Below are 12,216 nucleotides of genomic sequence, written 5' to 3'. Positions count from 1 at the left end.
CACAAGGCACATCAGGGCTATACATTGGTTACATTTCCCCATGCCATTTAACCCCCAAATTGTGTTTTTCCCTGTTTCAAGTGTGTACTGTTGATGAAATTGCCCCGCACCTATGATCCACTGCACATTCTTGTGTAATCTGACAGTAGCTATCCCTTGAGGGCATGTGTAATAAGTTCATTTCCTGAGTGTGCAGGTTGGAGAGATCTTTGCTATAAACTCAGTCTATTGTACTAGCATTCCATTGCAGCCCCCTCTGGACAAGTGGTTCTGAATTGCTTAGGCAGGTGTGGGATACAGGATATGTAACCTGGGTATGGGAAAGAGCAGTAGTCAAAAGGAAGGAGGAGTCAGAGAGCAAGCGGGAAAAGTTTGAGGGATGACTGAATCTGACCAAGTTTTGGCTAATCAGCCTGCATCAGAAGTTTGACTTCTATGACACTGAAGTTACATGATAACATATAACATAGTAACATAGTAGATGACGGCAGAAAAAGACCCGCACTGTCCATCCAGTCTGCCCAACAAGATAAACTCATATGTGCTACTTTTTGTGTATACCTTACCTTGATTTGTACCTGTCCTTTTCAGGGCACAGACCGTATAAGTCTGCCCAGCACTATCCCTGCCTCCCAACCACCAGCCCCGCCTCCCACCACCAGTTCTGGCACAGACTGTATAAGTCTGCCCAGCACTATTCCCCGCCTCCCAATCACCGGTTGTGGCACAGACCGTATAAGTCTACCCAGCACTATTCCCCGTCTCCCAACCACCGGATCTGGCACAGACCGTATAAGTCTGCCCACCACCGGCCCACCACCCAATTTCGATGACACAACATATTGGCAGTGGCGTAGCTACGGGGGTGCCTTGGGGGCCCAAGTCCCATTCCAGCCTCAGGCCCAAGAACCCTGATGGATAGTCAAGTGCCTGTGTTTTAGGCACTATTGGCTGCTCTCCCGCTCCCTGCATCATGATCCAGACAAAAATCACTTGTCAATCCTTTCTCCTTTAAATGCCCATGGCTGCTCTCAAGGCGCTCTTCCAAATTGGAAATCTCGCCATGGGCGTTTAAAGGAGAAAGGATTGATCTTGTTATCTGGATCATATAAAAGTTTGAGTGCCACAGAAGAAAGCAGACTCCTGCTGCAGGTAGATTAACCAAAACTTGGTCAGGTTCAGTCAAAATCTCACACCTCTTAAACTACAGGACATACACCTTTTGTAACATTTGCCTTGGTTATAGCACCATATTTATTTAGAGAACCACCATCCTTTTTTTATAGATGCTCTTAATCGAAACATATATTGACCATGCTGATTTGAACATCGGGATATTTATTAGTCATAGAGTCTGCCTTAATTTACAAAACTACAGCACATAAACATGAAAGACTTTCAAATCTGCATCCACAGCAGAAAGCCAGAGAAGGGGATTTTATTTTCCCCAGATCAGTGATACTTCCGCCAACGATCATGCTCTGGAAAGAAATAAAGGAAAATAATATGTCAACCAGGAACAAGCTAATGGCCAGTGTAAACTTAACATTTTGTGCTACTGACGACTACTTTATCCATGTTTTGAAACTTGGTACCGGAAAACTTCAAATGGCTCTCTTGGAAATCAGACAGTAGTAGAAGCCACTGACTTAAATGTACTCTGTGAACAAGGTTGTGGTGCTGCATTAATAATGTGTTTTTCTTCCCTGGTAAGGTCTCCACCACCCCCTCCAAGAGAGGCCTGTTTTCAGGTACACCCACCCCACAGTTGGGTGCTTAGCAGGGCTACCACAGGAGCAACTGCTGCTTTCTCTCCTTGAGTGCCTCACCTCTTTTAAATTACTTGACTTTAGACTCTGGGTTTAAAGCATTATAATTCACGTACCTTTGCTATTTTATGCCCCATCTGTTTTTTTTTTTTTTTGTTACATTTGTACCCCGCGCTTTCCCACTCATGGCAGGCTCAATGCGGCTTACATGGGGCAATGGAGGGTTAAGTGACTTGCCCAGAGTCACAAGGAGCTGCCTGTGCCTGAAGTGGGAATCGAACACAGTTCCTCAGGACCAAAGTCAACCACCCTAACCACTAGGCCACTCCTCCACTGTTGCTACTATTTGAGATTCTACATGGAATGTTGCTATTCCAACATTCCATGTAGAAGTCGGCCCTTGCAGATCACCAATGTGGCCGCGCAGGCTTCTGCTTCTGTGAGTCTCACAGAAACAGAAGCCTGCGCATCCTTCTACATGGAATGTTGCTAGTGGAATAGCAACATTCCATGTAGAATCTCCAATAGTAGCAACATTCCATATAGAATCTCCAATAGTATCTATTTTAGTTTTGTTACATTTGTACCCTGCACTTTCCCACTCATGGCAGGCTCAATGCGGCTTACATGGGGCAATGGAGGGTTAAGTGACTTGCCCAGAGTCACAAGGAGCTGCCTGTGCCTGAAGTGGGAATCGAACTCAGTTCCTCAGGACCAAAGTCCACCACCCTAACCACTAGGCCACTCCTCCACTGTTGCTACTATTTGAGATTCTACATGGAATGTTGCTATTCCACTAGCAACATTCCTTGTAGAAGTCGGCCCTTGCAGGTCACCAATGTGGCCGCGCAGGCTTCTGCTTCTGTGAGTCTGACGTCCTGCACGTACGTGCAGGACGTCAGACTCACAGAAACAGAAGCCTGCGCAGCCTTCTACATGGAATGTTGCTAGTGGAATAGCAACATTCCATGTAGAATCTCCAACAGTATCTATTTTATTTTTGTTACATTTGTACCCTGCGCTTTCCCACTCATGGCAGGCTCAATGCGGCTTACATGGGGCAATGGAGAGTCACAAGGAGCTGCCTGCGCCTGAAGTGGGAATCGAACTCAGTTCCTCAGTTCCCCAGGACCAAAGTCCACCACCCTAACCACTAGGCCACTCCTCCGCTGTTGCTACTACTGGAGATTCCACATGGAATGTTGCAATTCCACTAGAAGTCAGCCCTTGCAGATCACCAATGTGGCTGCGCAGCCTTCTACATGGAATGTTGCTAGTGGAATAGCAACATTCCATGTAGAATCTCCAATAGTATCTATTTTATTTTTGTTACATTTGTACCCCGCGCTTTCCCACTCATGGCAGGCTCAATGCGGCTTACATGGGGCAATGGAGGGTTAAGTGACTTGCCCATATTCACAAGGAGCTGCCTGTGCCGGGAATCGAACTCAATTCCTCAGTACCAAAGTCCACCACCACCCTAACCACTAGGCCACTCCTCCACTGACCCTGAGGCAATAATGGATTAAAGGGGGGGGGGGGTCTTGTACTAAAAATTAGCTCCTGTTATTTGCCACAGGACCTATTTGATTCCTCTGGGCCCTGCTGCAGACAACACAGGCCATTGTTTAGTACAAGACCCCCCTATCTGCTGCAGGGCCCAGAGAAATCAAACAGGTCCTATGGCAGATAACATGAGCTAAGGGTTCGTATAAGACCCCTTAAGCAACTTACGCAAAGTCACAAGTGGGATTTGAACCCTGCTTCTCAGCCTACCACTCGACCAGGACTAGTGCTATGGTGCAGGGGCTCTTGGTTTAATCCCATATCAACTCCCACACATTTTTTTAGATCAGTATATACAACAGCATTTTGTCATCATTTGTTCAAATGCACATATGATACTATTTCAGGAACCGCCACTTCATCATAGAATATTTTCAGAAGGATTTACAACAGTTTTCCACATTTTGTGCCTTAAAAGCAGGTTTAACATCCATCTGTACTAGATAACTAAAATTTCAGAAAGCCAATAAAGATTCTGGGTCACTAACATCAGCGATATGGGTTACACAGGTCCAGGCTGAAGACTTTTTGACCTGTCCTGGTTTTGAACTTACAAATTCTACACTGCTTTGGAATGTAGTACCTGATCTTTGCCCATTGAATTCAGTGATGCAAGTCCCATAATGGACCAGGATGGGCTGGTCAGACATCCAGGACTGTCCCAAAATCTCCAGCCTGAACTGGATAACTTGGCATCACTGTTGCCAGATAATGTAAGTTAGTTTTTTTTTTTGAGGTGACACTTACTGATATGGTCATAGTCCGCAATATAGCTCAAGACAACGTAGCCAGCGATCAGCATTGTAAGACCACCAATGCCCCCTTTCTTCACATTCATGTATTTGTTAAAATACCTGTCGTTACCTGAAGATTGGGAAAAGAAAACTAAATTAAGAAAACTCTACCCATATTTACTTAATACCAGAATGTAGGCTGTATGTAAAAATGACTAGGGAACAAAGGATATGTAATTGGGGTTTTTTTTTCCCTAGGAACACTGCATCTCAGTAGAAGCACATTGATAATACAAAGGTCTTTTTGAAGACTAGATGCAACATTAACAATAGGCGAATCCTAAAGTGTTTGATGCAAACATTGTTTTTTGATATAACCGCTCAGGACCCCTGAGGCAGACACGAAACACAGTGACGTGTTGGGCCTTGTATGCAACAATAAAGTGTTTTTACTACTGCTGATCGTACTGTGTCCCTGGTCTTTCTCAAGCCTTCTCCAGCTTCCCATGTTCATTAGCTGATTACACTCCATGTAGGATTTCCTTTGGTTTTCTTTTTTCTTCCATAAACAAAGACCAACATTTCTCTCATAACTAGAATAACTGTCTTAAGAAATGTTTGGGAAACTACCAAACTGACATTTCAATGGGTTGGTAAAACAGAACAGCTGTAACTGCACAAAATTGTGAGTCTTGCAGATCGATTCAATTTCCCTTCCCTATCAACTCTGCAGCCAAGGTCCCCTGCCCTTGGATTATGATTATAGTTTCTGCAGAAGAATATTTGAAGTCTTACTTTTCTGGCCTTTTGCTCTTTTATATACTGAAAAGCTGGAAACACAGGTCTGCAATCAAATAACAGAATCTGTACACCATTTCAAATGCTAGTACTTTTCCAATGAGAACAGGTGACAAGGTGTTAATCGCCCATATTATAGAGGTTCTCACTCATTTATATATATATATATATATATATATATATATATAAATAAAGTCATGACGGGACTCTCAGCTCATGCTATGACCAAGGAGGTTTGATTGAGAACAGGAGATGGCATGACATCAAAAAGTTGAAGCCACTTTTTTTCCCTCTCCCCACACAGCCCTCATTCTGCATACACTCTAAGCAAACAAACCTGCGAGCTGCTGCTGCATCCACGTTATATTTTCAAACATGCCAGCTTGTGCAGCATACGGATGTACACACAGGAAGTATAATAACGGCATTACTTTTCATAGGTAGAGTAGTAATTTGTTATAAATCATAATCAGTGTGTTCATTTGAAGGGGCTGCTTATAGGGACACCCTAGCATGTGTTATATTTGTACAAAGATTTTTTTTCTCCTGATAAAGGGCTATTAAAACACATCATGCTATAAGAATCAGGTGTGCGACAGAGTTTTTATTTATTTATTTACTCATGGCAATTATATCCATCATTAAACATGAATTAGGTTGAAACCTGGGAGTATTTAAAATGTTTTTTTTTTTTTTTACTATGCCTAACTGAAGAGAGGAAGATGGTTTGTGGGAACTTGCTCCTTTTGTTTTGTGGAATGCAGTGGTATATTGTTTATTACTATTTAAAAGAAAGATATTAAATAATGAGGGCAGAACTACCTGCATGCAGAAGTCCAGAGTCAATCTAAATGTGCCAACATTTCCAGTTCTGTGATAAATTCTTTGTCAGTTTTCAACAGCATTTTCTCAGTTATTACCCAAATGCAAACGCAGGATGTTATTTCAAAGGACTAAAATATAAATCAACCTTTGCGTCCTGCTTCTCCTACATAAGCAACTATGTGGAAACTCAAACGCGTGAAACCATTCTTCCTGAGGGAAATATTTCGCAACCTGATACAATCAATGGTACTTAGCCACGCAGACTACTGCAATGGAATCTATGCGGGATGCAAAGAACAAATCATAAAGAAACTTCAGACCGCCCAAAACACTGAAGCTAGGCTTATATTTGGAAAAACGCGTTTTGAGAACACCAAACCTCTCTGAGAAAAACTGCACTGGCTTCCAATCAAAGAATGTATCGCTTTCAAAATCTGCACGACAGTGCATAAAATTATTTACAGCGAGGCACCGGGATACATGACAGACCTCATCGACCTGCCAACCAGAAACAGCATAAAATCAGCACGATCATACCTAAACCTCCACTACCCAAGCAGCAAAGGACTCAAATACAAATGCACTTATGCATCCAGTTTTTCCTACTTACGCGCACAACTATGGAACGCACTACCAAAAGTAGTAAAAACTACGCTCGACCACCTAAATTTCCAGAAAGCACTAAAAACAGACCTGTTCAGAAAAGCATACCCCACCGACCCAACATAACAAACCTGGATACCTGCGACATAACATAACCAAAGACTATAACGAACATATCTTAACTCTTAAGTTCCCCCAACTGTATTTACCATACATGTACCTCATCCTATCGGAATATCACCTTGTATTTGTTCATACCGGATTCGGCTAACGCCGTTTACGGTACTATGTAAGCCACATTGAGCCTGCAAAAAAGGTGGGATACAAATATAACAAATAAAAATAAAATAAAATGCACTACCATACTTCATGAAAACAATGCACGACCTAACAAACTTCCAGAAATCATTAAAAACCAACTTGTTCAAAAAGGCCACAACGATCCAACCTAAACACCTGCACCACAACGAAACTTATACTAGAACTGGACAAAACTTAACTCTTCCCCCTTGATTACCTAATGTATTCTGTCACTCATGAACTCTAACGCAATACCACTCTATTTGTCATACCGGAATTGGCGATCGCCATCACAGTACTATGCAAGCCACATTGAGCCTGCAAATAGGTGGGAAAATGTGGGATATAAATGCAACAAATAAATAAAATTCTGCCTGTCTCATCTCTTACCATGTACATTCAACTCTTTCATTCTTGTCATCCTAACAAACTCATTCTACCCCTTTCTCCTTTTTAAATTCCTTGCTCTTCCAGTATGTCTCAGGCGACTGCTCAATTTTCCAACATCCCTGCCAGGTAGGTCTGTTAAACGGGCATTCTTCATGAACAATTATCAGCCGGTTCACAGATTATACAACAGCACAGCCTGAATATTCTCTGTTTTATCTAGACCTGGCTGAAGGAAGGTGATGTAGAGGAGCATTTTCAATATGGTGTCTGGACATTTTGCACTAAACGTCACAAATTTGACTAGGACATAGACATTTTCCTTTTTTCAAAAATGTGCTTTATTTATTTATTTTCGAAAATACTGTTTCGGGAACAAGGTTTTGTTCTTTGTAACATAGTAGATGACGGCAGAAAAAGACCTGCAAGGTCCATCCAGTCTGCCCAACAAGATAAACTAATATGTGCTACTTTTTGTGTATACCCTACCTTGATTTGTACCTGACCTTTTCAGGGCACAGACCGTATAAGTCTGCTCAGCACTATCCCCACCTCCCACCACTGGCTCTGGCACAGACCGTATAAGTCTGTACTTTTTTTTTTTTGGCTATTTTCGGGGAAAAAGATACCAGTGCGAAATATACGGAATCAAGCCATTGGTATGTAGGAAGGGTCAGCATTTTTAGTAGACTGGGACTTCAGCCATCCCAGGAGAGCAGTGGCGCCCTCTCATGATCTCTCCACCTTTGACAACAATTATCTGGTTACCAAAATTGCTTTTATTGTCATACTGTCCCCTAAGCTTCTCTATTGTTTGTGTTTTCTCAGCTGCGTATCATTAGCATATCATTGCCTGAAAACAAAGTGTATATTTTTTGCATGAAATAAGATAAACATATGTTTCATTACACCGCTATAAGATCCTGAATGCCAAACTACAAACCACTGAAAGGCCATATCTCAAGCAAAAAATTAAACTTTGGTATGTTATGAGCAGTTTATAATAAGCATATTAAACTTCAATTAGAACATTATAATAGCCACACTGGGTCAGACCAATGGTCCATCTAGCCCAGTATCCTGCTTCCAACAGTGGCCAATCTAGGTCTTCTTGGTTTCGTATAGACCAATGGTCCATCTAGCCCAGTATCCTGCTTCCAACAGTGGCCAATCTAGGTCTTCTTGGTTTCGTATAGACCAATGGTCCATCTAGCCCAGTATCCTGCTTCCAACAGTGGCCAATATAGGTCTTCTTGGTTTCGTATAGACCAATGGTCCATCTAGCCCAGTATCCTGCTTCCAACAGTGGCCAATCTAGGTCTTCTTGGTTTCGTATAGACCAATGGTCCATCTAGCCCAGTATCCTGCTTCCAACAGTGGCCAATCTAGGTCTTCTTGGTTTCGTATAGACCAATGGTCCATCTAGCCCAGTATCCTGCTTCCAACAGTGGCCAATCTAGGTCTTCTTGGTTTCGTATAGACCAATGGTCCATCTAGCCCAGTATCCTGCTTCCAACAGTGGCCAATCTAGGTCTTCTTGGTTTCGTATAGACCAATGGTCCATCTAGCCCAGTATCCTGCTTCCAACAGTGGCCAATCTAGGTCTTCTTGGTTTCGTATCAAGTGCATGTACAACACTTACTTTTAGAGAACAATTTATCATAAAGAACTTTAATGCTTTAATATATAATCTACATAATATCAAACTAAACTTAAATTTAGCCACCTTTATGAAGAGATTCACTCAAAACAGCAAAGGAGATATGTGCAATTCAGAAATAAAACAGATAAGACAAACGCATCATCAGGATAAATAAAAGTGGCTAGACAAAGTAAATTATATGTACTGTAACAACATTTACTTAGTATGTCAATGGCTGAATACTGACCTCTGCGGTAAGCATTCAGGATCCCTCTGGGAGTGAAATCACCAGTTGCAATCCAGGCAGGCAACTCTGCCAACTTCACATCCATCAGTCTTTTTTGTGAAAGTGACACTGGCAAAGGCAGAAAAAAAGTGATCATTAATTTCAGGGCTGACTGAAGTAAACTTTAGGCCCTCGGAAGCTCATGCTTCAATAAACTAGTTGAAACCTTTCAAAAGTACATAAGTAAACGAGCCCAGCATCCTGTCCACGACAGTGGCCAATCCAGGCCAAGGGCACCTGGCAAGCTTCCCAAACTTACAAACATTCTATACATGTTATTCCTGGAATTGTGGATTTTTCCCAAGTCCATTTAGTAGCGGTTTATGGACTTGTCCTTTAGGAAACCGTCTAACCCCTTTTTAAACTCTGCTAAGCTAACCGCCTTCATCACAATCTCCGGCAACGAATTCCAGAGTTTAATTACACGTTGGGTGAAGAAAAGTTTTCTCTGATTTGTTTTAAATTTGCTACACTGTAGTTTCATCGCATGCCCCCTAGTCCTAGTATTTTTGGAAAGCGTGAACAGACGCTTCACATCCACCTGTTCCATTCCACTCATTATTTTATATACCTCTATCATGTCTCCCCCTCAGCCATCTGTTCGCCAAGCTGAAAAGCCCTAGCCTCCTTAGTCTTATGTCAACAGTTTAGCTGTGGCTCTATTATTGGTTATACACGACACTAAAATGCCTTACTTTGTATGATATTACATAGTATAATAAAATGGTAAAATTGCATGCTTTTTGTAGGTACTTTTGGAATCTGGAAGAGATGAAATTTTACCAAGTTATATAAAGAGATAAATGAACTTAAAGAGATGGGAATGGTAGTCTAACCAAATGCATCAATCCTCTGTGGTTTGGTGTAAAAATGAGAACATGTTGGTATTTATCTATCGTAAGATAAAGAAGTTGAAGGGTGAAAAAAAAAATAATGTTATGATAACTGAAATTTTGTAATTTTCTTGAGGACTGGAATTTTTATTATGCATAAGTGACAAATCAAGTTTCCAAGCAAATGTAGACTTTACTTAGCTCACCAATTTGTCATTTTGAAGCTAATTATTTTAATTAGGGGACTGTGTTAGCTGTTACCAACAGTAGCGCTTGTCAAGCCATTCACTACTACCAAGAAAAGGTTTTTTTTATGTCCATATGTATTTGAGATGGAGGACTGAGTCTTAGTTGGTTCCTGATTGAATACTTGAACATGGAGGTCAATGGAGTAAGCGCAGTTCAGAAGGTGCAGCGCAGAGGAAGTCAGCGCTGAGAAGCCTGGGACATGTTAAAGGGGCCATTTAATACACGTATTATCGTGTGTCCTTCCTTTCTTCCCTTTTAAATGTATGGACATTGATATGGTGGCTGTTATAGGTAACAACAAGGTGTTTGGAATGACACTGTCAGTACAGTATGGGTAGATGAGGGTATGTATGGTTTGAGTGAGTTCTGAAGGTATCAGATAAGGGTGTAAATATGTATGTGTATGTATATGTAATGTGATTTGGTGTATTTAATAAATGTGATATAAACAATTATGGTGGGTACTGTGGCTTTAATGTCTATTATTTTAGATATATTTCTGTCCTTTTAAATTGGTCTGTGCCAGAACCGGTGGTGGGAGGCGGGGATAGTGCTGGGCAGACTTACACGGTCTGTGCCAGAGCCGGTGGTTGGGAGGCGGGTATAGTGCTGGGCAGACTTATACGGTCTGTGCCAGAGCCGGTGGTGGGAGGCGGGGCTGGTGGGTGGGAGGTGGGGATAGTGCTGGGCAGACTTATACGGTCTGTGCCAGAGCCAGTGGTGGGAGGCGGGGCTGGTGGGGATAGTGCTGAGCAGACTTATCTGGTCTGTGCCAGAGCTGGTGGTGGGAGGCGGGGCTGGTGGTTGGGAGGTGGGGATAGTACTGGGCAGACTTACACGGTCTGTGCCAGAGCCGGTGGTGGGAGGCGGGGATAGTGCTAGGCAGACTTATACGGTCTGTGCCAGAGCCGGTGGTGGGAGGCGGGGCTGGTGGGTGGGAGGTGGGGATAGTGCTGGGCAGACTTATACGGTCTGTGCCAGAGCCAGTGGTGGGAGGCGGGGCTGGTGGGGATAGTGCTGAGCAGACTTATCTGGTCTGTGCCAGAGCTGGTGGTGGGAGGCGGGGCTGGTGGTTGGGAGGTGGGGATAGTACTGGGCAGACTTACACGGTCTGTGCCAGAGCCGGTGGTGGGAGGCGGGGATAGTGCTAGGCAGACTTATACGGTCTGTGCCAGAGCCGGTGGTGGGAGGCGGGGATAGTGCTGGGCAGACTTATACGGTCTGTGCCCTGAAGAGCACAGGTACAAATCAAAGTAGGCTATACACAAAAGTAGGACACATGAGTTGTCTTGTTGGGCAGACTGGATGGACCGTGCAGGTCTTTTTCTGCCGTCATCTACTATGTTCTCTAACGCCAGCTGTCCAAGAAGGGTCAGAATGCTAAAGTGCCACATCCCACAGCTTCCTGACCGATCACTGCCCCCTCTCCTCTCGTCTGGCTCGGGCTCCCTGTTCCTAGGAACGTTTCTCCAGTCTCGGGCCTAGAGACCGACCTTCCATGTTGACAGAGTCCTTGAGGCAGAAGCAAAGTCAAGCTAAGCACTATCCCCTCCCCTCCCCCCGCCGCCGTTATTCGAAACCGGCCAACAGAGGCCTCTACGCCCACCTCGGTCGCCCACGGAGAGAGGGGTCAAGATCTGCAGACGGCAGAGCCCCGGAGCTTCCGCAGCCCAACTGCCCTCTCCTCACTCACCGGCTTTGTCCGCCATCTTGGTGCTGCTGTCTGTGGGAAGAACCGCAGAGAATCCTGGGTAGAGTCAGTCGTGCCAAGGACGCTGGAACGGGAGGCGTTCCTTAGAAACCGGAAGTCAGGTGGAGAGTTCCGGCTGGCTATAGTGAGTGGCCATGTTAGGAAGGTCTGTCCTAGGAAGTAGTAAACGAGGATATGCAAGGCTGCAGGAACGGGGTGGGGTCTCTTTACCAGAGTCATGGTTAACTGACCTCTCTTGTCCCCCCCCCCCCCCCCACCTGGTGTCTCTAAGCCGGACAGGAAGCTGCAAATTGCAATGGCCTAGATTCAATGAGGCAGACCAGGACTGTGATCCCTAATGATGAGTCTCTTCAGTGTGTCAAAAACCTTGGAATTGGAACAACTTGGGAAATGCTGTTGGGGGGCGGGACCACTGGTAGCAGTCTAATTCTAATGGTCACCACAGTGGGCCAAGAACCAGGGGAACTAGGTTCAATTCCTAGTACTGTACTGTGGCGCCTTGTGACCATGGGC

The 12,216-nt window shown here is 43.9% G+C and overlaps 1 protein-coding gene across 1 annotated transcript; it reads right to left on the bottom strand.

Moving 5' to 3' along the window:
* Positions 1-1,318: 1,318 nt before the first annotated feature.
* Positions 1,319-11,766, bottom strand: ATP5MF (ATP synthase membrane subunit f). The gene is made up of 4 exons (XM_030211043.1): positions 11,686-11,766; positions 8,872-8,979; positions 4,083-4,199; positions 1,319-1,481 (listed from the first exon to the last, which is right to left on the bottom strand). Exons 1-4 carry the CDS (start codon positions 11,699-11,701, stop codon positions 1,453-1,455), a joined length of 270 nt encoding a protein of 89 aa, XP_030066903.1. The 5' UTR covers positions 11,702-11,766; the 3' UTR covers positions 1,319-1,452.
* Between the last annotated feature and the right edge of the window lie 450 nt (positions 11,767-12,216).

Source organism: Microcaecilia unicolor, chromosome 8 (genome assembly GCF_901765095.1).
Source record: "Microcaecilia unicolor chromosome 8, aMicUni1.1, whole genome shotgun sequence".
NCBI lineage: Eukaryota > Metazoa > Chordata > Amphibia > Gymnophiona > Siphonopidae > Microcaecilia > Microcaecilia unicolor.
This window is presented reverse-complemented; position numbering and strand designations above follow the sequence as displayed.

Coding starts and splice junctions, on each gene's coding strand:
- ATP5MF (XM_030211043.1), bottom strand. Junction 4,200..8,871: donor CCTGAATGCTTACCGCAGAG/GTCAGTATTCAG, acceptor CCCAATCTTCAG/GTAACGACAGGTATTTTAAC. Junction 1,482..4,082: donor TGCGGACTATGACCATATCA/GTAAGTGTCACC, acceptor ATTTCTTTCCAG/AGCATGATCGTTGGCGGAAG.